At 55.9% G+C, this 26,034-nt stretch overlaps 1 protein-coding gene across 3 annotated transcripts; it reads right to left on the minus strand.

The window, feature by feature from the left end:
- Nucleotides 1–2,986: 2,986 nt before the first annotated feature.
- On the minus strand, nucleotides 2,987–25,762 carry KRT80 (keratin 80). Of its 3 annotated transcripts, none has more exons than XM_044227781.1 (9): nucleotides 25,391–25,762; nucleotides 18,980–19,188; nucleotides 14,585–14,645; nucleotides 14,229–14,324; nucleotides 7,942–8,106; nucleotides 7,444–7,569; nucleotides 6,675–6,895; nucleotides 6,124–6,179; nucleotides 2,987–3,614 (listed from the first exon to the last, which is right to left on the minus strand). In XM_044227781.1, the coding sequence occupies exons 1-9, from the start codon at nucleotides 25,688–25,690 to the stop codon at nucleotides 3,487–3,489; spliced, it is 1,362 nt and encodes a 453-aa protein (XP_044083716.1). In that variant the 5' UTR covers nucleotides 25,691–25,762; the 3' UTR covers nucleotides 2,987–3,486. The 3 variants fall into 3 exon arrangements, with proteins under 3 accessions (XP_044083716.1, XP_044083715.1, XP_044083718.1); XM_044227780.1 differs by lacking the exon at nucleotides 2,987–3,614 and adding an exon at nucleotides 4,001–5,989 and having other exon boundaries at nucleotides 25,391–25,707; XM_044227783.1 differs by lacking the exon at nucleotides 2,987–3,614 and adding an exon at nucleotides 5,897–6,024 and having other exon boundaries at nucleotides 25,391–25,758.
- Nucleotides 25,763–26,034: the final 272 nt, after the last annotated feature.

Below are 26,034 nucleotides of genomic sequence, written 5' to 3' on the forward strand. Positions count from 1 at the left end.
CGAGGGGCTCAGCCCCGGGAGCCTCTGAGCTCTTAGGCCCGAGATTTGAGCTAAGTGGGTGGGGATCTGAGCTCCAGTTTGAAGGCCGGGAAGAGCAGCCCCATCTCCCTTCTTCCCTGCCTCTTCCTCACTAAGCCAGAGGAAGCCCTGGCGGGCTCGGGGAGGAGAAGTGCTGGTTTCGCCGCGGCCGGAAGAGGGCAGTGGTTGCCGCTGGGCGCGCCGGCGGGTTGGGGGTGGGCGTGGGGCGGTGAACGTGGGCTGTCAGCGCCTGCAGGGAACTGGAAGGAAGGGTTCCCTCCCTCCCCTCTCTAATCCTTAGCCCCCCACCCCCGCCGCAACAGAGCTTTGAGCCTGGAGGTCTCTCCTGGAGGGGGGAAGGTGCGGGTGAGGCTGGGCAGGTGGTGTGGACCCTCCCCTCGCTGCTCCCTGCCACCACCTGGGTCATTTCTGGACAGAGGGGTTCTAGCAGAGGATTTACATGTGTTACAGTAAATCAGTCGGTGGAGGCCGACTCCTCCAGCGTTAAGGGGGAAGAGTTTCATAATTAGCATGTTTGCTATTACTGCTGTTGTAAAGCACGGAGCATGTGCCAGGCTCTGTGCTAAATTCTCGCATCCTGCATCATCTCTTGAAAGCTGTGCAACAGACCTAGGAGACAGGAGGTCCATCTCCCAGAGTTGCCCAAGACCACACACGCAGCTAGAAGCAGAGCTTGCTCTCCAGGTCGTGTGTCAGTTACTCTGACTGCTGTCTCTGTAGGGCGGTGAAATGCCCACAGTATCAAAGCAAGTACGGAAGGGAATGGCGGGCGTCAAGGTATGGACATCCGAGGGACCTCCTTGGGCACCCAGCCAACTCCTTTAATTTACAGATGGAGAAACAGATCCAGAGAGGGGACTGTGACCTGCCCAAGGTCTGGCAGAGAGCACATGGCTAACCACAACAGAGGGGACTTGAGTACAACAACAGAGGAGAGTAGGAGCCAGATCCTGGCCAGAAGCCAGAAGCCCCTTGAGGGCAAGGACTCCTTCTAGACCCTTTATTCTCTTCTCCCTCCCTGCTGGGCCTAGCGCAGGGTACAGCACGCAGTAGATGCTCAAGAAGTCCTCTGTGGTGGGTGTGTCTGTCATCCTGACGTAGCGGCGATCACCTGCCATTCATGCCTTCATTCATTCGTTCAGCACTTCGTAAGCCCTGATGGTGTGCTTGGCACCCTGCGAGACAGGGGGACGCACAGCTGAATGACACAGTTGGCTTATCTTTTGGGGGGACTTCTGGGGTTACCCCATATTATGACCCGTGCTTCCGTCATCTGGTAAACTGTAGTTTGGTCTCTGCCTCGGCTGGAGGCTGAACAAATCTGTTCCACTTCCCTCCCCCATGCCATTTTCCCTCCTTATTCCTTGCTAGCCATAACATTCCTTCCTTTCAAGCTGCTTCCTTCCCCTCACCAAGCCCTAACTATCGTCCTTTCCCCCTTCCCTGCTCAGCAGACCCCAGGGCAGAGGTCTTGGCGCTGCCCAGGTATCTCTGTTTCTGTCTCTCTGTTTCTGTGTGGGTGCCCTCCCCCACCCCCATCAGCCTCTGGAACTTCCCAGATATTGGGACCACCTCTCCTCTAGTTGTTTTTCCTCAGGCCTAAATAGTCCAGGAGAGGGGAAAGGAAGGGGAAGTCGAGCAGTCCACACCAGGACCCAGGGCTGGTCCTGGGCTCTGGCTCCAGCATCCCCTTTGGCGAAGACTTCTGGAGCCCCCAGTGTGCTGACTTACTAGTCCAGGTCAAGGGCCTGAGCTCTGACCACCCATGCTGAGCCCCAGGGGCTGTGGCTGGGCACTGGCTGTTGGGTTAGTGCTCAACAACCACCCCTCCATGGCCCCCTCCCTTCGAATCTGAGGATGGGGCCTGCGGTCTCCACCTCTTCAACTCTGTGGTTGGATCCTTTGCACCGTCTGTCCTATGGTGGGCAGTCTGCAGGTAACAAATGGTTCTTCAGAACCCAAATCCTTCCTTTCACCTGCTGGTGACCAAAGTGACAGTGATTGGCCTCTCTGGGCCTCAGCTAATGACACCTGTCCTGTTGGTCTCACAGGTAGTTAGGAGGACCAGAGACCAAGGAGAAGAAAAAGCCAACCCCGGGTAAGGTCCTCGTTTTGTAATACTCAGAGTAGGGGTGGTGTCCTTGGCTGGGTGTTCAAGAATCACTCTGGAGGGCAGGAGTGGGAAAGGGGAGGAAGGAGGAAGCTTACACAAGGAAGCAGCCAAAATGCTGCTTAAAGGGAAATTTATGGTCTTCTGAGAATCTTCTATCAAAAAAGTAGAAAGATGGAAAATTAAAGCATTCAACACAAGAAGTTGGAAAATAATAAAAATAATAAATTCAGGGGCACCTGGGTGGCTCAGTCGGTTAAGTATCTGTCTTCTCTTCAGGTCATGATCCCGGTTTCCTGGGGTCCCGGGATTGAGCCCCACATTGGGCTTCTTGCTCAGTGGGGGTTCTGCTTCTGCCTCTCCCTCTGCCCCTCCTCCTGCTTGTGTGCTCTTGCTCTCTCAATTAAATAAATAAAATCTTAAAAAAATTCAAAGAAAATGGAAGAAAGGAAATGACAAATATGTATTTCTTGGCTACAAAATTCAGATTCAGATTCAGAAATTCAGATTAGTATTCAAGAAATCCATAAGGAAGGAATTCACAGAAAAAAGCAAGTAGGGAGTCAGTCTCAGTTCTAGGCCTCTCCTAGGGGGGAATATGGATTTTTCCATCAGTTTCTCCTGCGTTTCTGAGAGTGGGGCCCATCCTGCAGGGGCCTCAGAAGAATGGACAAACTCTGAGCAGAAGTCCTGTGGATGTGCTGTGTGTGCCCTGAGAGGGCCAGCCAGAGGCCTACTGGCTCTTATTGGTATCCAAACTAGTGTTTTTTTTTTTTTTTTAAGATTTTATTTATTTATTTGACAGAGGGAGAGAGATCACAAGTAGGCAGAAAGGCAGGCAGAGAGAGAGAAGGAAGCAGGCTCCTCCTGAGCCGAAACCCACTGAGCCACCCAGGCGCCCCTAGTGGGTTGTTTTTAATCTACAACTTGGGCTTATAATAACCATAGCAACATCACCAGTAATCCTTTACACTTGTTACAGTTCAGATTGCTGGAAAGGAAAAACATGCTGTTCCTGACAGGTATGAACACTGCGCTCTCATCAGGTCCTCAAACACCCTATCAGATAAGTAGAGAAGGTCTCTGCTCCACTTGGCGGATGAGTCAAGTGAGACTCCGTTTGTCTGAGGTCTCAGTGAGTCGGTGAGTCGGGACACCAATGCTTCAAAGTCCCTTCTTTGCTCCTAAGATTCCTGTCTTGGAGACACCTGCTCTTTCTTCTTGGGGCTCACTTTAAGCCCCACTTCCTCCAGGAGGCCTGTGCTGATTATCCGGTTTCCTGAACAAGTTCTGTTCTCCTTCCTGAACTTCTCCCTGGGATCCGAGGTTTGGGATGGCTATCTTAGGTAGATGGCGTATCTCTCCACTGGAGTGTGAGCTTCCTGTGGTGGAGGGGTGGGGACCGTTCTAGGTGTCTTAGTGCAGGGCTGGGTTTGGAGAAGATCCGCGATCCTTGTTTGTTGATCTAGAATTTGGTTTGGCAGGATTAGGCCTGTACCCATCAGAATAGATTCTGGGCTGTGCCAACCCCCACGGTCGGGCAGAGTGCTCGAGAAGGAACCCGCCATCAGCTGGGGGATCCCCCATGTCTGTGGTTGCTGAGGCGGCCACGTGGTGCCTGGACACATCAGAAAGGGCTGGGAACATAGGTCAACACTGGGAAAATCTCCTTATAGGATTGCAGGGTAGGTCAGAGAACTTTTTGTGTCCAAGCTGCATGGTCTGAAGGTATAATTAAGTCCCTGGACCCCTTCCCCCATAATTGGAGAATCCCAAAGTTCTGTGGTCAGTCTGTTTGACCAGGGGCTGACCAGTCTGGACAGGAGAGGTAAAAACAGACACACAGCTTTATCCATGGACAAATCTCAGCACTTTATTCATCCCTTGGCAGGGAGAAGGGGGCATTGCCCCAAGATGGTCAGCCAGCCAGGTGGGGTGGCTGGGATACGTATTGTCTACCCAGATAGTAAATACAGCACTGATTATGCAGAAACAGGAAGGGAAGCAATAAGTTAAAAGCCACATAAGTTACGAAAAATAACATATATATATTTTATGTATCTTGTATCCCCACTGAGGATTTGCTCCCTTGGAAACCAATAAATAGGCAGAGAAAGAGCAGCAATCAGCACCCTGTTTGGGACTTCAGGGATGAGTTTATGTCCGATTTCCCTCCAGCCTGAGCGTCAGTAGCCCTTCAGCGCCCCCCACAGGCATGGAGGACCTTGAGGCCTTGCTGAGGCCAAGACTTTGGGGGATCATGTCCTGGAAAGTGAGATGAAGGAGTCAAAGACTGGGGCTAGCAGAGGAGTGAGTCAAGGGAGAGGGAGGAAGCAGGGAGGGAAGGAGAGAGGGTGGCTGGTGGAGTGGGAAGCTGGAGCCACCAGGATGGCCCTGTAAGCCCCAAAGGTGAGAGCAAGACAAGGAAAGAGGAATGCTCCTCCGAGCGCCAAATCTTCTCTTTGGATGCAGAATTCCTTTTTGGTTGTCACTGGAGCTCCCCGCCTGGACCAGAAGGGCTCAGAAACTCCCAGACCTGCCTGGACTGTGCCTTCTTCATGGCCCCCCACTGGGGAAGTGAGGAGGAGGGAGTGGGTGTAGTGGGAAGAGGGGGCAGAGGGGGAAGAAAAAAAGAAGTTCTAACCCCACAGGTATGGGGTGTTCCTGGGCTCCCCAGCAAATGCAAGGAGGGATAGAAGGGAGGGTCGGGCTGTTCAGCCTCATGGAGAGAGCAGGGACCCTGAGAGGGGGATTCATGGGAAATGGCCCATGGTTTCGTGGTGGGGTTGGGGCTGGGGGGTTCTCCAGCCTTGGTCTACCAAAGCCAGATTTCAGGCTTGGGAAACACCTAAGCATGGGAAGGGGTAAGGGTGTGGGGTTTGGGGGGGTGCAGAGAGCTTGGATCCTGGGCAGGGTGGTGAGCTCCGGGGTGGCAGAGAGCAAAAGGAAGGGCCAAATTCCCTTGCCTGGTCTCAGGTTGCCATCTGGCCTCCTCCTCACAGGGGGTTTATCATGGCAAGATTAGCTTCTGGAGAAGGAGCCAGGAGGGAAGGGGCACAGGCATCTGGGCTGACCTCAGAGGCCCATGCTCAGGTCCCACAGACCCGGGGAGCTTCCTCCCTTCACTCCCTAATACTGTCAGGTCTCTGGGGGCGCCCAGATCCCTGGTGCAGGAAACCCAGGGGTGCTCCGCACCCAGCCTCCCCAGGAGCTGCAGATGGGGGGAGGGTGCCCACATCGGCGCCTGATCCGTGGCTGGCTGGGGCTAGGTGAGCGAGGGCACCAGCCTCGGTCCTGAGGCAGAGGCAAGGTAAGGCTTGATATCGGAGTTTAGGGCAAGGGTTGGGCGAAAAGTATCAAAGGTTCCTTGGTCAGAGCCCTCTGTTTGGGGAGGAGCCTCGGAAGAGAAAGGAGGTGGAGAAAAAACTGATCCCCAGTTCCAGTTTCTCCAGTCAGAAGACCTCTGGCCAGAAGGCTGGGAGGGTAGGACTGAAATATTGAGATGGAGCGGCGTGATTCTTAATAGCTGGTGACAGTCCTGTACCACCCTCGGCCACCCACAGAAAAGCAGTCCCGGTTTTGAACGCTCCCCCTTTCAGTTCAGGATCAGGTTTGCCTCCCCGCCCAACCCAGAGGCTCCAAGCTGCTTGCTTGAGTCCAGCTGAAGTCCCTCCAGCTGCAGGGGAGTGACCTAGGCTCCTGGTCTCCAGCTGCCTTACTCTGACACCTCTGACTCCTGCAAGAGGAACTTCTCGGACATTTCAGTGATTTTGATCACAGGGCCTTTTCTGTTCTTCTTTTTCCGGGAGGGCGCTCTCGAAAGGCTGGGCTTGGAGGTGGCTACAGGGAACATAAGGGGTGGGGCAGGGAAGGGGCTGGAGGTTGGGGAACCATGTAAAATGACACCTTTAGGGTCAGGATTCCCAGCACCGTGTTCCCTTCCCCACCATGAATCCCTAGGGAAGTAGACTCACCGGTTCTGGATCTGGACTGCACCACACTGACCATGGAGGCTGAAGGCAAGTCCATTCTGGGGGAGGACGGAAATAGGAGCATGAGAAGGGGTCTGTGGCTTAAGCCCCCCAACACGCCCCTAGGCCTGGGGGCCCTGGGGAATGGCAGGTGGAGAGCAATTTTTGGTTGTTATTTCCAGTCCCAGGCTGCCCTGCTGTGTGACCCTGGCTAGCCATTTTGTCTTCTCTGGGCCTCTGTTTCCTCTCCCCTGCATAAATGGCTAACATTTATAGAGCACTTGATTGTGACAGACATTTGCCTGCAGAATTGTATCCATTCTCCCCACCATAGGCTGTGTTATGATCAGCCCATTTACCAGATAGGAAAACTGATGATTTGATGAATGGGCCAAGGTCCCAGTTTGCAAGTGGCTGAGGCTGGCCACGATCCCAGGTCTTCCTGACTCAGGGTATCCTGATGGAGGGGGAGTCTGGGTTTGTGTGGGGGTGGCCCTCCAGTCCTGCCCCTCCCATGGCCCCTCACTGCACCCTGCCGGGGCTGCAGCCCTCACCGGCTCTCCTCGCCCTCCACCAGCTTGCGGTAGGTGGCGATCTCAATGTCCAGGGCCAGCTTCGTGTTCATGAGCTCCTGGTACTCGCGCAGCTGCCGGGCCATGTCCTTCTTGGCCTGCTGCAGGGCGTCCTCCAGCTGGGCCAGCTTGGCTTTGGCGTCCTGGAAGGCCAGCTCTCCCTGCTCCTCCGCCGCCTTGATGTTCTCCTCCAGCTTCAGGCACTGCAGAGGGAAGGGGCTCGTGAGCACTGTTGGGAAGGAGGGAGTAGACCGGGAGCCCACCTCTGCCCTCCGTGGGGGTGCACAGGGCAGGGAGGGCTGAGCAATGGAGTTCTTGGGTGTGTCAGGGGGTTGCCTTGCAGCAAGAGGGCATTCAGTGAGACCTAAGGAGAGACATCCCAGAGACCATGAAAAAGGGAGGATCCACAGCGCCCAGAGGAGCCTGTCCCAGCTGTCCTGACAGGCCAAGCACCTTCCCCAGAGCACTGGCTGGAACCAAGGCCAGGGAGGGAGGAGGTGGGCTCTGGGTGTTTGTGGTGGTGAAGCTCCGTGTCACTCCCACAGCCCTGGCCAGTCTACAGAGCACCTTCACCTGTGACACTCATGGGATCCTCACAGCCATCTTAGGAGGACAGGAGAGGAAACTGAGGCACAGATCTGCTAAGTGACCTGCCCAGGGTCTTTCATGGACTCAGTGTGTGTGTGGGAGAGAGAGAGAGCCCTCGCACTCCTCCCTGCCTCAACCCCACGTGGGTCCTGCAGATACTCACATGGCTCTTGATGGAGAGGATCTGGGATCGAAGCTTCTGGATGCGCACGTTGAGGTCAGCGATCTCACTGCGGCTACTCTGGAGGCTGTTCCCAAACTCAGCTGAGCAGGCAGCCCGCTCCTCCAGCTGGAGGGCGTGCAGGAGGTGACAGTGAGGGACAGTTCACTGTGTCCCACCCAGCACCTTTGCCCCTTATGTCTCCTTTTTACTCTCACCTCGCAGGCCCTCCTCCTGCTCTGCCCCCCAGCACTCCCCAGGCCAGCCTCGCAACACCCAGCTCTGGCGTCTGTTACTGGGTTGAGTGGCAGCACTGAGAGCTTCTGATGGGAGCAGACTCTGGCCTTTCCCCCAGGGCATGGCCCCTCGGCCCCCTGCAGTGCGGGGCGCTCACATTCTCCATCGTGGCAGTGCTCCCCACTCCCGTCTCAGTGCTCAGAGCTGAAGGTGATTTCAGCCTTCCCCAGTGCAGCCCCTCCTGCCCTCTCCATCAGCCCGAACCTGTCTCCGGGAGTAGGCCTCGGCTTCCTCCAGGCTGCGGGCCGCGATGGCGTCATACTGCACCTTCACCTCCTCCACGATGCCGCTCAGGTCGATGTGGCAGCGGCTATCCATGCCCACGGTCACCGACACGTCCTTCACTTGGGCTGCCAGGTCCTTCAGCTCCTGGCCGGGCACAGACGTGGGGGCCTCAATATTTTCATTTCTTCCCATCCTTTGGGATCCTCTTTCCTCCTCCTCTCTGTCCTTCTCTCTGCTTAGAAAATGCTAGCATTTCCCACTGGGGGACTTGTAGCAGTTCAGGCTCTGGCTTTCCTGCTGCCCTCCCCACTGTCCTCGCCAGGCCCATGAGACTGCCAGCCCCTGGTTACAGAGAGGAAAGACATGGCGGCACATAGAGGATATGGAGACAGCTGTGGGCAGAGTGGGCCCCCAGAGCCCTTGCTGCTCCCGCCTAACTCCCCTAGAGGGGCAGAGGCAGGAGCCGGAGCCTCTGTCTGTCTTTTTAGCCCCAGCTTTGCAGCCGCATTGCACATTGCCCTGTCACAGTGAGTCAGGTGGCAGGGAGCAGCCAGGCTCACCTGGGGGAGGGGGCGTGGGGCTCACCTGGGGGAGGGAGGGCAAGGGGCGCACAATTACTCCTGCTGGCATTCACAGTTCCCCCTGACCCTTACTTAAGTACTTCAGTTGGCAAGTCTTAGTCAATGTTACCATTTTTCTGATTGCCTCATATGTATGTGTGTGTGTGTATGATATATATGGTTTTTCTTTTGTTTGTTTGAATCCGGACCCAAAGAAGATCCCTATATTACAGTCAGTCCATATGTCTCCAAGTCTCTCTTACTCTGTAGGCACACCTCCATCTCTCTCTCTCTCCCCCTCTCTCTTCTTTGCTATTTTTTGTACTGAAAACACTGGGTTGCCTGAAGCAGTCCCCACAGCCCAGACCTTACTGGCTGCACGATGGGCTGGTGTGGAACCTGCTCTTTGGCCTCGTGCATGTCCTGAGACCTGGCAGCTGGAGCTGAGGCCTGCTGAGATCCAAGTTCAGTTTTCATCTCATGACAGCATTCTGACTTTGGGTGCTGACTTCGGGCCCCCTGCCGACCCTCAGTCTGGCCTTATGCCACAGAGTGTGTGGGGTTGAGCCTTTGGAGTCTGCAGCTGCCAAGGCCAGTGCTCTGGCCCCCAGCTCGTACCCTGGAGGGTGGGCTGGGTCAGTTAGAGCCCCAGGGATGGCTGTGGAGGCCTGCTGAGGAAGGCTGCCCTTCCCTAGGCTGCTGGCTGCCCGACCCTGCCTACCCACACCCCTGGTGACCAGGATTCGCTCCCACGAAAGGAAGCTTGGGGCGAAGGTCTGCTGGGGGCATCCTGTCTCCATCTCAGAGCTGGCAGGACCCTGAGCCTAGTGGCTGGCCACCCCGTGAGGTCTCCTGATGAAGGATTTTGGTTGATCTTCAAATGAATTTAACAAACATCTCTGGGCAAAAGCAGGAGGAATGCGCGGCCCCTTGGCAGAATGAGATGGATGGTACCTACAGACTCATGTCCCACCTTTTCTGCTCGGGTCACTGTTAGGGATTGACATTGCCCACATGGAACTGGGTCCCGGGCAGGCCTTGGCCATGGACACTTTCAGGAATGCAGCTTTGAGGCTTCCTTGGTCAACGTGCTATGGGGACGATCCATGGGCATAGAGAGTTCCAGAGAAAGCCCTTTAGCCCAGGCCCGAGTTGGTGTTTGTTAGGGGCCAGGAAAAGGGCCATTGTTATGTTGGCATTTGTTATGGGCCAGGGCCCTGTCAGAATGCACTGGAGCAGGGCTTCTCCTAGCAGGGAGAAGGGACTGGCAAAACTGAGCAGATGGAGCAGCCTCAGATCCTTTCTGGAAAGAGGTGGGGTAGGCATGAGCTTGGTGAGCAGGACTAGGAAGTGAAGGGTTTAGAGCATCTGTAGGCCTGTTGAGGCACGCTGGCCCCTCTGGGCCGCAGAGGGCATAATAATGCTGGCTTGCATGCTGTCACCATGGCACAGGCCCTCCAGGCTGGCAAGAACAGAGCCAAAGTGAAGTTTAAAGCTTGTCTTCAGAGCTAGGGCCCGAGCAGACAGCCTCGTGTGGGACCATCTTGTTTGTGGTCCCTGGGTCAGGGGAGGCGGTGACTCTCAGAGGGGATTTAGTGTTGCTCCATGAAATGTCATGCTTAATTAATGGCACCAGGCTCTGAATACTAACCCCTTCTTAGCAGCTGTGTAACCCTGGCCAGGTTTTTAAACCTCTTGGAGCCTCTGTTTTCTCATCTTTAGAATGGGTATGATTATTGAATTGAAACCAGCTAGCATCTGTTAATACTTATCATGTACCAGATTCTGTTCTCACCACTTTAGGATATAGTAACAAAACAGTTCCTCACTGCAGGCCAGTGAGCTGGGCTCTATCATTTCCCCCATTTTACAGATGGGGAAAGTGAGGTATAGAGAGATAGAAGAACATGCTGGAGCTCACAGAATGACGGACCCAGGATTCAAATCCAAGCTGCTCTAACCATGATCCCTCCCTTTATAGGGTTGCCGTGAGGAGTGAATGATATTACACCTGAAAAGCATTTCCCACTGTGCCTGGGGCATAGTAGGTGCTGAGTAAATAGTAGCTAAGGATGCTGCTGTTGTAACAGGTGATAAAGGCGGGGGGTGGGGGGTGGTGGTGGTGGAGAGGTCCAGGGGCCGAGGCATCTTTTCCTGGAGCAGCCTCCCTGGATGCATGAAGGCAGGCATCAAAGCAGCTTAGGAACATCAGGCTCTCTCTGCAGAGAAGGGAGGTGCGCCGGCTGTGGGGGAGGTGTCGGTAGATTGCCCAGTTCCTCTCCCCAGAACAATAGCTTACGAATGGGGTGGATAGCATTCAGGCTGGAGGCAGCCAGGCCCCAGACATTCCTGGGAGCTGGCGTGTACCTTGGAAGCAGAGGGGAAATGTGAGCCTTTGGGTCCTCTCACCAGCTTATGTCCCTGGAGGTGAGGGGCAGAGGGGTTGGCCGGGAGGCTGCAGTATATACGACGAGGCTCTGAGTGGCCCATGGCCATTGACATCTGAGAATTTATCCTGGCCTCGTGTGTATGTGTGTGCATGGGGTCTAGAGGGAAGGGCTGTTTTCTGAAATGCATGAAAAGCCATGCTTTTCTGGTCTGTTGTGTGCTCCAGAGTCGAAACTAGAGTATGCAGCCCTCCCGAAGCTCCTCGCGTCCTGCCGTGTTTTTCTTTTACCCGAGACAGCCATGGTGGGCACCTTCCTCTGTAGAGACCTGCTCCGTCCCACGAGCCCTGTGTGGTTGTGGGCACTTGAAATTCGGCTAGTCCGAATTGAGATGAGTTGCAGGCGTAAGGTGCACATCTGATTTTGAAGACTCGATGTGGGAAAAAGATTGTAAGAGAGTCTATTAATTTTTTGTATTGGGCGCCTGGGTGGCTTAGTTGGGTAAGCGTCTGCCTTTGGCTCAGGTCATGATCCCAGGGTCCTGGGATGGAGCCCCACATCAGGATCCCTGCTCAGTCGGAAGCCTGCTTCTCCCTCTCCCAATCCCGCTGCTTGTGTTCCCTCTCTTGTTGTCTCTCTCTCTGTCAAATAAATAAAATCTTTAAAAAAATAAAATAAAATGTAGTTACTAGAAAAACAGTTGCATGTGTAACTGAAAAACAGTTACTGTTTCTCTTAGTGCCAGTTTAGAGACCCACTGGTGTGGGGAATCTTTACCACGGGATTAGGGCTTCCTTTCAGCCTGCGGCGTGCCTGGAGAGAAACAAACCTTATGACCTGACACCAGCTTGGCACCTTGCTGCCCCCAGAGTAATAACCAATGGTCCGTGCACCGAGCAAGCCCATGTTCACAGCAGTCCCTCTTCTCCACAGCACTGCCGCACAGCACGAGCCATACATTTACCTTCTCTGTACCACCCCCCGCAGTACCCCCAGGAGCCGCCAGTCACAATGAGAATGAGATCTGACACCAGCCACAGCTGCTCCTTCCTCTCAGCCCCCTGACCTTGACTTTCCCCTCCACCTCCAGCAGGACCACATCACTGGGTTCTAGGTAGCCCGGCCCTTTTCATCCTCCCGAATGATCTTGCTCAGATATTTGCTGACTTGCTTATTACCTGTCTCCCCTCTTAGCTCAGTGGCAGCCCCCGAGAGCATGGACTTCGCCTATCATGCTCATGGCTGTGATACTGGAACCAGGCAGCCAGCAGGTGAGCAATAAACACTTGCTATACAGAAGAACGGATTTAGTAATCAGCAGAACCTGATGAGCCTGGTATCATCACTCTCCCCATTTTACAGATGAGGAAACAGGCAAAGAGGAGAAATAACTAGTCTGAAGTCCTAGAAATGGAAAAGGAAAGCCAGGATTGGGGTCCAAGGGCTGCTAAATCCAGATGGAGCAGGGGCCAAGAAGATTTGTAGGGGTGCCTCTGGCAATGCCCAGGCCTGTCACTGGCCATGCCTGGCCTACCTCCAGTTAAGTCTCTATGCCGGCTGGGCCTTGATCCTGGCTGGGAGCTCGGGCTCTGGGCTTGCCGAGGTACACAGAGCCCAGTGCAGATTCTGAAACACTGGGCCCACTGCTGTCTGCCTGGCTCCACGGTAAGTGTGGGCAGAGGAACTCCTAGCCCACTTCTCCAGCCACTCAGCGGGCCCCGTGCCCTGCTCACCTCCAGAGGGCTCAGCCAGGGGTGGGAAGCTGCTCAGGGCAGCCGATGTCCTGGTCTGCCTGGAACAGCAACCTTCCTGCTGCTCCCCAGGGTTGTGCTATTCTCTCCGCCAGGCCACCTCCCATGGCCACAAACAGGTCTCAGGGCCACTAAGACCCCGCCGGGGGCCAAGCCTGCTGGAAAGCAGAGTGGCCTGTATGTGGCCACGAGGTCCCCATCTCCCTCTCCACAGGACGAGGCCGCCAAGCTGTGGTCAGCAGCCCCTAGGGCCACTTTAGCAGAGCCTTAAATTTAATTTAATTCTAAGACTTATTTATTTATTTGAGAGCGAGCGAGCGAGCAGGGGTAGGGGCAGAGGAAGAACGAGAGAGAATCTCAAAAGGCTCCCTGCACGGCGCTCAATCCCACGACCTTGAGATCGTGACCTGAGCCAAAACCAAGAGTCAGACACTTAAACTTAACCGACTGAGCCACCCAGGTGCCCCCATTTTAGCAGAACACTCTGATGGCAGTGGTGACCTTGATCCCTGCTCTGAGACTTGGCTGCGCTGCCATAGTTAGGCACCAGCAGTTTACAGCACACTGGCTGCCAAGTCCTGCCATCCCCTCCGCCTGCTCCTAGCTGAACTGCAGCATGACCCTCCTATCTCCGGACACAGGGGATGTGGTGCCCGGAGGCAGAGTGGAGTGGAGGGGAGCATATGTAGGCAGCAGCGGGGCCCATCTGTGGACTGCACTGACTGCGTGCTAGGCCTTGTGGGGTCATTGTACCCCCAGGCTCAGCAGAGGACTTAGGGACACAATCAGAAGATATCTGGAGGCTCCCCTGTCTGCATTTACCAGGTCTTTTTTGTTCTGGCAGAAGCTAGCATTGTTTGGAAACCCAAGAATCTGACTGTAGGTCCTCCCTGCCTAAGCCCCGAACTGGGGAAGGCCAAGGGCATGACTGTCCGGCGTAGGCCTGTGGGTACCTGCCATTTACGCTGCAGGGGTGGGGAGAGATGAGTCCAATAAGAACAGCTATTCTTGGGCGCCTGGGTGGCTCAGTGGGTTAAGCCTCTGCCTTCGGCTCAGGTCATGGTCTCAGGGTCCCGGGATCGAGTCCTGCATCGGGCTCTCTGCTCGGCAGGGAGCCTGCTTCCTCTTCTTTCTCTCTGCCTGCCTCTCTGCCTACTTGTGATTTCTCTCTGTCAAATAAATAAATAAAATCTAAAAAAAAAAAAAAAAAAAAAGAACAGCTGTTCTTAGGCTGGTTCCCTGTCTCTCAAGCCACTTTCCAACCCTTGCCTGGATGCATGGGTCCCCAACATTGCTCTCTGCACTCCAGCACATTCCAAGAAATAGGTCCTTCTTGAGCATGAGGCCTCTTGGGAATTTGCCTGTGCTCCATGAAAGGAGGAGTGAGGGGACATATTGGGTTACTGACAGTAGTGCGGGAAGGGGATGGGAGAGCGTTAGGTCCGTGTTATGTCTGTGATGACTGCTGCAGGTTCCATGCCCCGCTAGACAACCTTACCTCCCCTGCATCCCTTACCTGGGGACAAGTCAACTCTTGGCTCAATGGGACACTGGTCTCATTTTCTCACCTGCTCATAGATGTTTTTCATCAGCTCCACGAAGCTCTGCAAGCCTTTTAACTTGGTTTCCAGTTCGGTCCGACGGAGACACTCCGCATCCAGGTCCTGGGGGTGGGAGCAGTGGTGAGTGCCAGAGAGGTGTCCCAGGGTGGGAGTGGGGTGCCCATCTTCCTGAGGGAGATGGGGGTCATTCCCAAGGAAGCCCTGGCTCAGTGCCTGGGAGAAGCCTCAGGGTGAGGACAGGTACCCATATCTGTCTGTGGTCCCGGGACTCAAGCCTTGGAGGGCTTTGCTTGGGGAGCCTGAGGGAATGAGGGCAGAGGGTCCATGAGGAAGGAGCTCCTGGGGCAGGCTGGGCTGGCTACCTTCTTTAGCTGGACGAAGGTGAACTCCATGTCTGTGCGCTTGGAGATCTCCTCCTCATACCTGGGAGGGGAGAGGGAATGAGGCAGCGGGAGAGAGAGAGAAAGAGAGAGAGAGGCCACTCAGCTACAGATGGCAGGAGCTTGGGGTATGATTATCCCTCCTGGACTGGGGCTCAGGGTCTCTGCTGCCCCATTTGGTGCCTTGTGCACCAAAACTGGCCTTTGCCTTGGGTAGATATAGCCCCTCGTCTATGACACATCTCTTCTAAGCCCATGACACCATTCTCTCACTCCTTCCGGATGATCAGCTAGACCTCTCCCTAGAGGCATCTGTCCCCTTCCCGGCTCGTTGTCATAGCCACCTCCTCCAGGAAGCCTTTCCTGATTGCACAGCCCTGTCACCCTAACTTTGTTCTCTTACCTTTTCCCTCTCTCCTCTCCCAAGAATCTCCATTTCCTATAAGCTGTGCCTTTGGCAGAGTCTGCTCTGAGCTGTCTGCTCACAGATCACCCTCTCCCTCCTCCCACCTCCCTTCTGCATTACTAGCTGGTAGGACACCATTCCAACACGTTCCCTCCCAAAGGGAGAGTGTGGATGTTGCAGACAGACCCACCATGTATTCTTGGGCATGTAACTGCACCCTCCTTTGTCGGCTCGCCCATATATTAGGGGTGTGTTTGTGTGTGTGTGTGTGTGTGTGTGTGCACGTGCGGGGGTCAGACCAAGCCCAACCCTGACACCGTGACAGATGTGCGTAGTAGACCCTCCACGAGGGTGGGTTCCCTCTCTTACCTTTGCCTCCTTCTTGCTCTATGCCTCCTTGTGTTTGCAAGGAGGACATTGTTGGAGGAGAGATGGGATCTCTGGGTCTCTAACCTTAACCCTGGCTCTAATCAAACCTCTTGGCCCTCTCCGGGCTGGGTGTCTGCCACCACAGACTTCTCCGCCTTAGCGCTGCCTGCCTTCATGGATGTGGGGCTTCTGTGGCTTCCTGTTTTCTTCCCTCCATTCCAGGGAATGCTTGAATCACTGGCAGCTCTAATTACAGCCGCCCGCCGGCCCCGCTCCCTGACCTCACGGGCAAGGGCAGCGTCACCCATCGCCCACGTCAGCTGGCTGGGCCCGCCATCACTCAGGCCTTGTTTCTTACCAGCCTTTACCTGAGAAGCTGAGGGGAGCAGACCCCAGCGGTTGAAAGCCCACCAGACACTGGGTCTCTGGCACTCAGTGTGCTTAGCATACACATTTTCCTGGCTGCAGCCTTGGCTTCCTGGGGTCTGCAAGGGGCTCTCAGGGTGCCGGTCAAGGGCACAGTGTGGAGGGAGGACAGGGGAACTGGTTGACAGTCTGGGGCCTACCAGAGCCAACAAAACGCCCAGGAAGCTTTTACTTGTGCCCTTTTCTTTGCAAGGAGGCTCCAGAGACTCACTCCTTGGGTTTAGATCCTGGCTCCTTGCTAATAGGCCATGGAACCATGGCTAAGCTGCTTGTGTGCCTCGGTCATGACAAAACTGATGTCATGAAGGTTATATAAGTCAATATACGGAGCGTTTACAACAGTGCATGACACCTGCTAAATCTATCATTATTACCTGAGCTCTGTTCTATCTAACACCAGCCTTGGCCTCTAGCATTTCTGGAGAGGAACCGTGGGAAGCCTCATGCAGAGAGTGGGTGGTTCTCTGTACTCCCATCCCAGACTTTCCACTGGGAATTTGGTGGACTCTGAGGGGTTCTGTGCCCTGGGGCATGGGTCTAGGGAACCCCAAGCTGAGAAGCCCCTCACTGGCTGGCCCTCCCTGTGTAAGCCCAGTGGTCAAGGCTCTCCCCTTCTCCCCTCCCATCTGGATAACACAGTTCTGCCTGCTTGGGGGCAGGACCTTAGAGAGAGCTGTCCAAGGGGTGTTCTCTGAGTGTCGAACCTCCTCTCTATCCCTCACTGTCCTTTTAGTCTTTTTGTATAGCCTTCCCTCCTCCTTTATCACCAGCTCCACTGGATTTCAGCCCTAGTTCACCCCCTCAACCAGATGCTCTTGTGCAGTGAACCTCCTGCACAACTGTACATGACACCCCCAAGTCATTTGCTCTGTGGTCTTGGGCAAGTGGTTTCCCCCTGGGGGGCCTCAGCTTCATCCTTAGTAAATACAAGGGTTAGCTAGATGATCCTTGGGGTCCTGGCTACATCCTTTTGGAAGTCTCTATCATTATAGAGACTTAGGTAAATGCTATCTCCTCTACTCTATTCCTAATCCCCTGCCAGTCTGCCAGCCACTAGTTCCCAAACCCATTCCCAGCCCTTTTCAGCTTGTCACACCCACCCCAGGCTCCCCCCCCTCCACTTGTTTATTTCTGGGAGTGAAGCTGATCTCATCAGCCTTGTAGAGACAAGGCACACCCCTCCCTGTCAGGGCTTGGCCTGGCGTCTCCAGGCTCCTGGGGCCCCCCAGGCTCTACACAGCCAGGCTGCAGCTTTCCCAGCTCTGGTGGTGGATCTAGAAGCCCTCCAAACTCACCTCCCCCAAATCTGGTGGTTTTCCTACCCAGAGAGGGGGAAGAGAGGCCCTGAGCCAAAACAGCAAGCTCAGGCTACAGGTGGAAACCAGGCCGCCTGCCAACTGAGGAGGCTGAACCAGATTAAAGCAACAAGTAGTGTTTGTACAGAACTTCCAGTTACAAAGTTTCTCCATGGTGATGATCTGGCTGGGCTCATGGGAGCAGCCTCCTCCCGTGGCTGGCTAGGGTTACAGATGGTCTTAGTGCACATGGCTCTGTGACCCAGGACAACTCCCTGCCCTCTCTGGGCCTGTGTTTCCTTCCCCATGAAAGGACGATCCCAGGCCCCCATCCAGCCATTCTCTGGTTCTTTGAGGATCAAAGAGCTGCCAGACCTCAGTGAAACGACTCTTGGATTCTGGTGTGCTTACATGATTGCCCTCATCACCGTCAGATATTGAAACTAGGCAGCTCAGAATGGGCAGTTAGGTTCCCTGTGGGTTTCTGTAGTAGGGCGGGGCTGGGGGAGAGGTGGCCCCTCGGCCATGGAGGGGCCTAGCCATGAGGAGGGGTCCAGTCCAGGACTGCAGATCACACTTATTGGCCAGAAAATTCCAACTAGATCCACAGATGAGGAATTTGAAGCCCCCAGAGTGGGGAGAACTTGCCACGTGACCATCTTCTCTGAATGTGGCCTGAGCGGGCAGGTCACATGGAGAGGGGGTGGACAAGCTGAGCTACAGATCTGGGCTCTAGACAGGGTGCCCCAGGCCCTTGGCTGCTCCCAAGACTGCAGGCCTCACCTTGGATTGGCAGGTGTTGGGGCTGGGCCAAGCGCTGGAGGAGGGGAGGGGAAGGAGGGGTCCAGGCACATCCCACCCTCCCTCACCTAAGCTGAGGACCTCCTCAAAAGGAGACCAGACCAAAGGAAAGAGCCCAAGGACACAGCCTCTCTGCTTCGTCTCAGCCTCCCCGTCCTTGAAGCCTTGCCCGCTGTCTGGTCACAGATGTCACCTCTCCTGTGAGGGACCCAAGCACCTGGTCTGCCTCTCCACGCGGCCCAGTTCAGCAAACCTGTGTCAAGGACTACTGTCAGCCTTCTAGGGGGTAGAAGAGTGGCCATTTATGGTGGTGTGGGTCCAGGCTGAGCTCCCCACTTCCTCCTCTCATGCCAGCTTCAGGACAGCTCAGCGTCGCCCTTCCCGCTCCGCACGGGGGTGTACTGAGGTTTGGATGTTGAGTGACTTGCCCAAGGTCACAGAGCTAGTGAGGGGTGGAGGCCAGGAGTGAACCCCTTCCAGCCTGTGAGCACCTTATAGGCCGGGGCTGTGGCTTCCTCATCTCTCTAGACCCCAAGGCATCCCCGGAGCTCAGGCAGTCATTACCCACTGGGACTGTGTCTTTATTCTGACAGACCTCACCGTTTCTGTCCCCTGCCTGCCCCTGCTTCCTTTTCCAGCCCACTAAAGATCAAGTTTCCAAACCATATCTGAGGCAGAAGCCCATCAGTTGCTCTAGCCGGTGACAGTTTCCCATTGCCAGTGGAATGTGTGGGTGAAAGCAAGTGTCTTTACGGGCACAGGGCAGGGGGCAGGGGACAGGGACTGAGATAGTGTCTGAGGCCGGCGACCACAGGGCATAGTTGCCAGTCAGCACGAGAATGACTTGGTTGCCAGGGCCACTATTTGAGACGGTGGCTCACGGTGGCACTGCCATCTCCTCCCGGTATTTAGAATACTGGCTGGCCCACAGCAGGTCCTCAGTAAGCACATCTGTAGTAGATAGATGTTCTTTAAGGACCTTTTCTCGTTTTCCGGCTTGGGTGCCCGGGGCCTTGCCTCAGGGGGCAGGTTGCTTCCCACCCTCCGTCCCTGCTCACTGCCCCTCGCGGCGCAGCCCACCTGATTCGAAACTCCTCGACCTTCTGGAGCACCTGCAGCAGGCTGGCCTCCAGCTGTCCCCGCTCCTGGTTCACTTTGCGTAGCTCCTCCTGCAGCCGTGCTTGGTACCCCTCGTAGAGGTGCCCGAGGTCGAAGGTGCCAGAGTCCTGGCCTTGCAGGAAGTGCCAGCGGGTCTCCAGCAGCTGGTTGCGCTGCTCCAGGGCCTGCACCTGGGAGAGGAGGGGCGCGGCGGTGAGAGTGCCTGGCGTGGACAGGTCGCCCGAGGCGCTGGGCCAGCCTGCGGGCCCGCATGGGGGCTGCCCCGGGCCCGGGGAGCTCATCTGCTCTGAGCTCACCACCCGGTACCTCTCTCGGCGCATCCAGATCTCATCTCCAATTGCTGATGCTTCACACAGAAGATGGCAAGATAAGGAGGGAATCAGAAAGGGGTGGAGCCAATTAGGGAAGGTTTCCTCAGGGAGGAGCAGGGCCCAAGAGAGGAGGGCAGGGGCTGAATGTGCCAATGAGATGACAGGCCCTCCACGTCTGCCTGGGGCTTGGGTGGGAGACCCCAGGGAACACAGGGTGTCAGAGGCTTGTCTGCCATCCCCCCTCCCACCCCAAGCCGACAAGCCTTGTCTCATCTTGCCGTGGAAGCTCGGCAGGGGAGGGCCTGGTTCGTCCTTCATTGTTAATCCTTTTGACAATCCGGGACTTGGAGCTTCTCCAAGTCTCAGTTTCCCCTCCTAGAAGTTGGGCTGACATGACCTGTCCTGGCCACCACATGGCCTGTCCAGGGACCATGGCTGTCTAGGCACCCCAGGGCTGCCTGCGGGAGGAAGCTGGGGACAGGCCCTGGGACAATAATACCAGCAAACATTTATGCATTCCCTACTGTGGGCCAGGCCTTGTTCTAGAGGCTGGCTGGACATCTTTGCCTCATTAGCGCCCCACAACCCGATGGGCTAGGGGTGGTTGTGGCTGCATTTTACAGAGAGGCCAAATAACTTGCCCAATGTCACTAAATTAGCAAGTGGCAGAGGTAGGTGTGGAATCCAGAGTGGTGGGAGTCTAGATTCTTTCAACCCTCAGCACTGGGGCCTCCTGTCTGTGGCTGCCGCCTCCGTGGGTGCTGGGACCCACCTGCCCTTCCTGGATTGGCTTCTGCCTCTAGTTGGAGGCCAGTGTTGCCTTGAGGGTGACGACTGCGAGAACTGTGGGCACAGCTGTTTCTCTCAAACTGCCTCCTTCCCGCTCTCCTGCTCACAAGGCTGCAGGGACCCCCAAGGCTCCCAGCTCAGCCAGCACATGCTGTCAGGATCACTCTTGAATCCTTTCCTGCCTTCTACCCAGTCCAACCTGGGGCAGCCTGGGGTGGGGGTGGGGGCATCCCCTGCCTCTGCCCAGGCTGTCTGTCCTCTCCAGGCTCTAGCCTTCCTCTGACTGGCTTTCCCACCATTCCCGTCCTCCCTGTCCCTCCCCATTTGCGCTCCCAGCTCCCCTCCTGCAGGAAGCCTCCAAGAATCAGAGCTCAAAGGGCACCAGGCTGGCTTAGTCGCAAGAGGATACGACTCTTGATCTTGGGGTTGTGGGTTTGGGTGTAGAGATTACTGAAATAAAAAAAAAAATTAAAAAAAAAGAAAAGGAAAGGAAAAAGGAAAGAATCGCAGCTCGGAAGAAGTCCCCAGCCCCCCGGCTTTTCTTACGAGGTTCTCAGTTTATCTGCTCCTCATTTGTCCCAACCTCCCACTCTTCCCATCAGACTGGGAGCCACCTGCTCTCTTCTTTAAAGACTATTTTTTAAAAAAGATTTTATTTATTTATTTGGCAGAGAGAGATCACAAGTAGATGGAGAGAGAGGCAGGCAGAGAAAGAGAGAGAGGGAAGCAGGCTCCCCACTGAGCAAAGAGCCCGATGCGGGACGCTATTCTAGGACCCTGAGATCATGATCTGAGCTGAAGGCAGCGGCTTAACCCACTGAGCCACCCAGGTGCCCCCGACTGCTCTTTTCTTGAGACCCCTACCATTTGGCGCCCACGCCAGGGGCAGCTGGGAGAGTCAGCTGGGGCCTGGCTCCTGGGCAGGCTGTGGGCACTAGGGTGTTGTGACGTTCAGCCCAGTCATGTTCCCTATGACCACAAGCAAGCCGCTGGCTGCGCCTTGCCCACTGCTGGTAGTAGCTCCCGGGATCACAGCTCAAAGAGCCAGAATCCTAACCAGATCACCTGGCTTGTACTCTTCATCTACAGAGGGGGAGGTGAGGGCCCAGGGTGGTCAAGGGACTTGTCCAGGATCCCATGGAGACTTGGAGGCCAAGCTTCCCAGGCAGGAGCATCTGATGGCTGCTGCCCACTCTGGACTTTTAGGGACTCTCTGTTTCTTTTGAATTTAGGGGCTGGGGGCCCCTCCTCTTTCTTCCTGTCCTGCCCACACTCTTGGGGTCTTCCTGTGACACCTGAGCATTCTTGTGAAGTCCCCTTTGACAATGCATTAGACAATACCGGCTGGAATCCTGGGCTAGGGCCTTCGTGGGCTGTCGTTCCCCTGCTTAGATCCCATCTGTACTGGGACGTTCTGCTCACAGCCAGCCTAAGCCTGCAGTCTGCTGTTGTCAGAGCCAAACAGGTTCCGTAGGGATGGCAATCAGGAGGGTTTCTGTCCTGCTGGCGTGTTCGAGAAGGATCTCTGGTGGGGGGAGACACTTGCTCACTCCACCTTCCTTTTGTTTTGACAAGCTGGAGCCCTGTGTTTACACTGAGGGTGAGGTGAGAGGAGAGATGTGAGGCTCCTTCCTCCACTCATAAGCAAAAAAACACCCTTGACACCAGGAAGTTCTTCCCTTAGTCTAACCTCAATTTCCTATGCTTCCGTACTAGCCGCTGGGAGAAGGCGTGCGTTGGGCCAGCCAGTCCAGTCACAGGGAACTTTTGTCCCCTGTCCCCTGCTGCCATGTGTGTGTGTATGTGTGTGTGTTGGGGGGCAGTGTCTTGTCTCAGTGGGTGGGGATGGAAACTCACCCCCATCCAGGGCCTTCCCAGCCCAAGGCTCCTCCCTCTCTGGAACAAAGGCCTAGGGAGGGCTGGGTAAGCAGTTAATTGCTCTGACCTGTCAAGGCTGTGGATCACTCACCTCTTGGTCCCCTTCCTTCCCGTTCTGGCTGACCCCCACACCCCTGAGATCATAGGCAGTATTCCAGGAGGGGCCTCAGAGAGCAAACCCCTGGTCTACTTGCCTCCCATTTTACAGGGGAAGAAACTGAAGCCCAGAAACAGAGCTCCGTATGACCCAGCGCCATCAGGCTGAAAAGCAGCGCCCCCCCCCTGGGGTTGGGGGAGATGTGCTTTTTGTATTGGGAACTGAGCAGCCCCAGTGGCCTGGAGTTCCTGGCTGGGGGGGTCCCTGCGGAGGGAGGCTTCCGATCCCTGGCCCACAGTCCCCGGAGTGGCGACCTGAGTGGTGACCCCAGGGTGTGCAGGTCCTTCTCTTCCCATCGGGGTGGTTATCAGTTGTCAAACTCCCAGCCCACCAGGAAGGGCTTGTTTGTGCCCTTCTGCAAGCAGACGCCAGCTGCACAATGGCTCCAGTGACTTCCAGAAGCCACACAGGCCCATGGGAAGACATTGTGCCTGTCCCGCTATCTCTGGGCCTTTCACTGCCCCTCTTAGGTCCCCTTTTTATAGCCTCCTCAGGTGGGCTGCTGGCGGTCCTTTCTCTTGTCCCGTCTCCATCTCGTCTGAGGTCTGGACATGCAGGAGAGAGGGTCCAGCCAGCAGCCTTCTCCCTGCCTGCCTCAGCCTCCCCTCCTATCGCTGCTGCTCAGTCTTCCTCCTCTCAGGACTGTATTCCTCCCTGTCCTGGCATGAGCCTGGGGTCATGTACAGAGCAGGAGCAGAGCAGGAGGGTGGAATGTGAAGCTCAGAGAGGGTAAGTGGCTTGCTTAAGGAAACACAGCCTGCAAAGGAAAGAACCAGCTCCGCTCCAGGGACCCCCGGCCAACTCCTGGGGATCAACCCCCCAATCCTCTTTCTCTGCCTTCTCTTTCTCCTTCTCCTGCTTGGTGCTCTCTGATTTCTCTTGGTGCCTCAGAGGGCCCAGAGGGGATGAGGAGTTGAAGGGCCCCTGTCTGTTTCTTCTCTGCCTAGAGCCCCCAGGCCTGCGTGGTTGTGGCATCTTGCCCCGTGAGCCGCTCCTACCCACGAAGCTCTCCCACCCTCCCTCCCTCCCTCTTCTCAGGCTCCTGCCTGGAAGGGGCCAACTAAGTTCAAGAGCTCCCAGGCTGGGCCCATTGACAATATTTTTTATTTAGCAAACAGAACCCACTTGGTACATGGTAAGTGCTTCATAAATGCTTTTCAAAAATTATCCCATTTGATCCTGACCAGCCCATGACTCGGATGCGTACTGAGAAGCAGAGAGGTTAGATAATTTGCCTGAGGTTAAACAGCTGGCCAGAGGCGGAACCAGGATTCAAATCCAGGAATGGGGTTTCTCCTCAGGCCCTTGAGGCCTTTATAGGGAGACAGGGAGGGGCATGACTTAACAGTCTGAGCTAACAGCCCCCTCTGTAGAGCTGGTGGACCAGCTGGGGCTCTTTGGCCCCAGCGATCAGGGTCTCCAAGAGGCTGGCATCCATGGCTCCTGGCGTCCTACCCTGAAGAGCACCTGTCTCAAGGCCAAGGCTCTAGGGTTGGGAGGCTCCAGTTCTGCTAAAGACTTCAGAGGGCGTTGGACTGGCCCCTGGGCACTGGACCCCAGCCCCTTGAGCCCCCTCCCTGTGCTTATATACATGTCTTATCCCCATGGGCCAGGCATAGGGTGATATCAGCGCTGGCATTCAGAGAGAAAAGCCACCCATCCGAGCCAAATTACATAGCTCATGAAGCATTCCTTTTAAGGGATTAAAGCGGTTTCGAGAGGAGGTGGCTTTGCAGGGACCTGCCTCCCAGGGCAGCGGGCTGTTTTCCTAGGGCACACAGCCCAGCAGTGCTGGGCTCTGCACAGCCGGCTGGGGCCGGGGGAGGGAACGCTCCTCCATGGTGGATGGTCATCCTCCAGCTGTCACTTTCCCTCCTCATCCCCCCACCCTGGTCGCCCTGGGTGTGGGTCGGGGGAGAGGAAAACAAACCTGCAGAACTGAGTTCAAGTCCCGACTGTACTCCAGGTGGTAGTGAGACCTTGGGCAAGGCACTTAACCTCTGGGATGCTGTTTCCTCATCTCTATAGTAGGGGAAATGGCCACTGCGGAGTGTGGCCGAGGGGGCTAATGACACATGTTTGCACAGTTCCTGCAGAGAGCTGGGTGCAAACAGATGCTCCATACGTGTTAACCTTTTTCCCTCTGCCCTTCTCCACGGATGCCTGCCTAACGGGGGACCCTAGCAACATGCAGAGGAACACCAAGACAGGGAGACATGCACAGGAGAGGACTGAAGCGAGGGCAGAAGGATGGGGCTCTGGCGTACTGAGTAGGAGGGAGAAGTTGAGTTTTCCTCATCTGTAAAATGGGCACAAAAGGACTTCTTTCATAAGGTTGTTGAGGGAAACATGGGGAACACCCCCATCTTTCCAGCATGGTGTCTGACATGTAGTTAGTAGCTGATGCAGCTGTTACTATTATGATCCTTGTTTCTGGGCAGGGCAGGGGGTGCAGGGCTGGGAGGGTCAATCTGGAGAGGTCTCCTGGAGGAGGAGAATGAGGAAGGGGTTCTGGAGGTGAATAGGACTTTCTCAGAGCTCTTGAAGACCATGCCCTGGGGTGCAGATGGACAGGAGTGCCTCACACCAGCATGCCAGCCAGGGCAGTGGGGTCTAGGAAGTCTGGGTGCTGGGGACTCACTCCCTCTCTCATGTGGGCACTGGGGAGGCCTGGTTGCCTGTCTGCTTCTGACTCGAAACCTCAATTCTCCACATTCCTATCTCCTGACAGGCTACCTCTGCATAGCTAATCCAAAGCCTCCTTCTGGAGGCCCTGGATACCCCTTTGGCTCAGCTGACCCTTCTGACCTCCAGAAGCTGAGCAGGGTCAAGGCCTGGAAAGAAGGGCGGACTCTTGGGAGCTCATCTCCTTTGTCCACCTGCCTTGGAGTCATATGGCAAACCATGTCCCCATCAGCCATTCCCATGAGAGGGTATCCTTCTGGCCACATTTGGGGCTCCTCCCTAGTGTCCGCCGAGAGGGACAGTGACCCCAAGCCATGAAGCACGTTATTACCCAGACATCCCTCAGGGCCATCCCGGGGCCTCTTTCTCCCCCAGTGCCTGCCCGGATGGCTCAGCGACTGCCCTTGCCATCTCTCTGTTCAGAGCCAGCCTGCCGGCTCCTCATTGGCTGGGATCAGGGGTGGGGCAATCCTCCCGAAACACAGAGCTCAGCCACCTGCCCAGGTCTGAAGGTCCTTAGGTTTCAGGACCCACCCCCCTACTTCTGCTCACCTTGCCAATCAGGGAGGCAAACTTATCATTGAGGACCTTCATCTCCTCCTTCTCTTGGTTCTTCTGCTGCTGGATGGCTGGGTCCACTTTGAGGTCCAGGGGCACTAGCAGGCTGGGGTTCACGGTTACCTTGGCAATGGTGCCAGCCGCCTCACAGCCTGTGAGGCTGCGGGAGCTGAAGCCTGGCCCGGGGGTCCCGCAGATGCCCCATCCCGAGGTCCCAGGCCGGGGGCCGCCCGCAGGGGTCACCTCACAGCTGCTAAGGCTGCTGAAGCCAACGACGCAGGAGCGGCAGGCCATCGCGGCCCCCGGGCCCGGGACGCGGGAGGGCACGGGTGTGTGTGTGTGAATGAGCCTTTGAGGGGTGGCAGGCAGCTGGCTCTGGTCTCAGGCAGGGCAGGCTGGGGACTGAGGAGCAAACACCTGTCCTACAGTGCTCATTAGCTCCAGGAGGGCGGGACGCCTCCCAGCCCGACCAACCTGTTAGATGATGCGATGTTCCTGCCCCTCCCCCCGCACCACGCATGCATCTCCTCCCCAGAGCCTGAGACCTGCCTGCTTGAGGGGGCTCTTCACAGCTACCCCCCACCCCATGGAGCTGGGTCTGGCTCCAGGGGAGGGGGGGTGAGGCCTGGCTGGCAGGT

Source organism: Neovison vison, chromosome 12, assembly GCF_020171115.1.
Source record: "Neovison vison isolate M4711 chromosome 12, ASM_NN_V1, whole genome shotgun sequence".
Classification (NCBI taxonomy): Eukaryota; Metazoa; Chordata; class Mammalia; order Carnivora; family Mustelidae; genus Neogale; species Neogale vison.

What these genes read in the sequence shown, in the direction of transcription:
- KRT80 (XM_044227781.1), bottom strand. Translation starts at nt 25,690, where the DNA reads ATGGCCTGCCGCTCCTGCGTCGTTGGCTTCAGCAGCCTTAGCAGCTGT. An exon ending in GTCGAGGAGTTTCGAATCAG is followed by an intron (nt 14,646 to 18,979) that starts GTGGGCTGCGCC and finishes CTCCCCTCCCAG; the next exon opens with GTATGAGGAGGAGATCTCCA. An exon ending in AGGCCTACTCCCGGAGACAG is followed by an intron (nt 7,570 to 7,941) that starts GTTCGGGCTGAT and finishes CACGCCCTCCAG; the next exon opens with CTGGAGGAGCGGGCTGCCTG.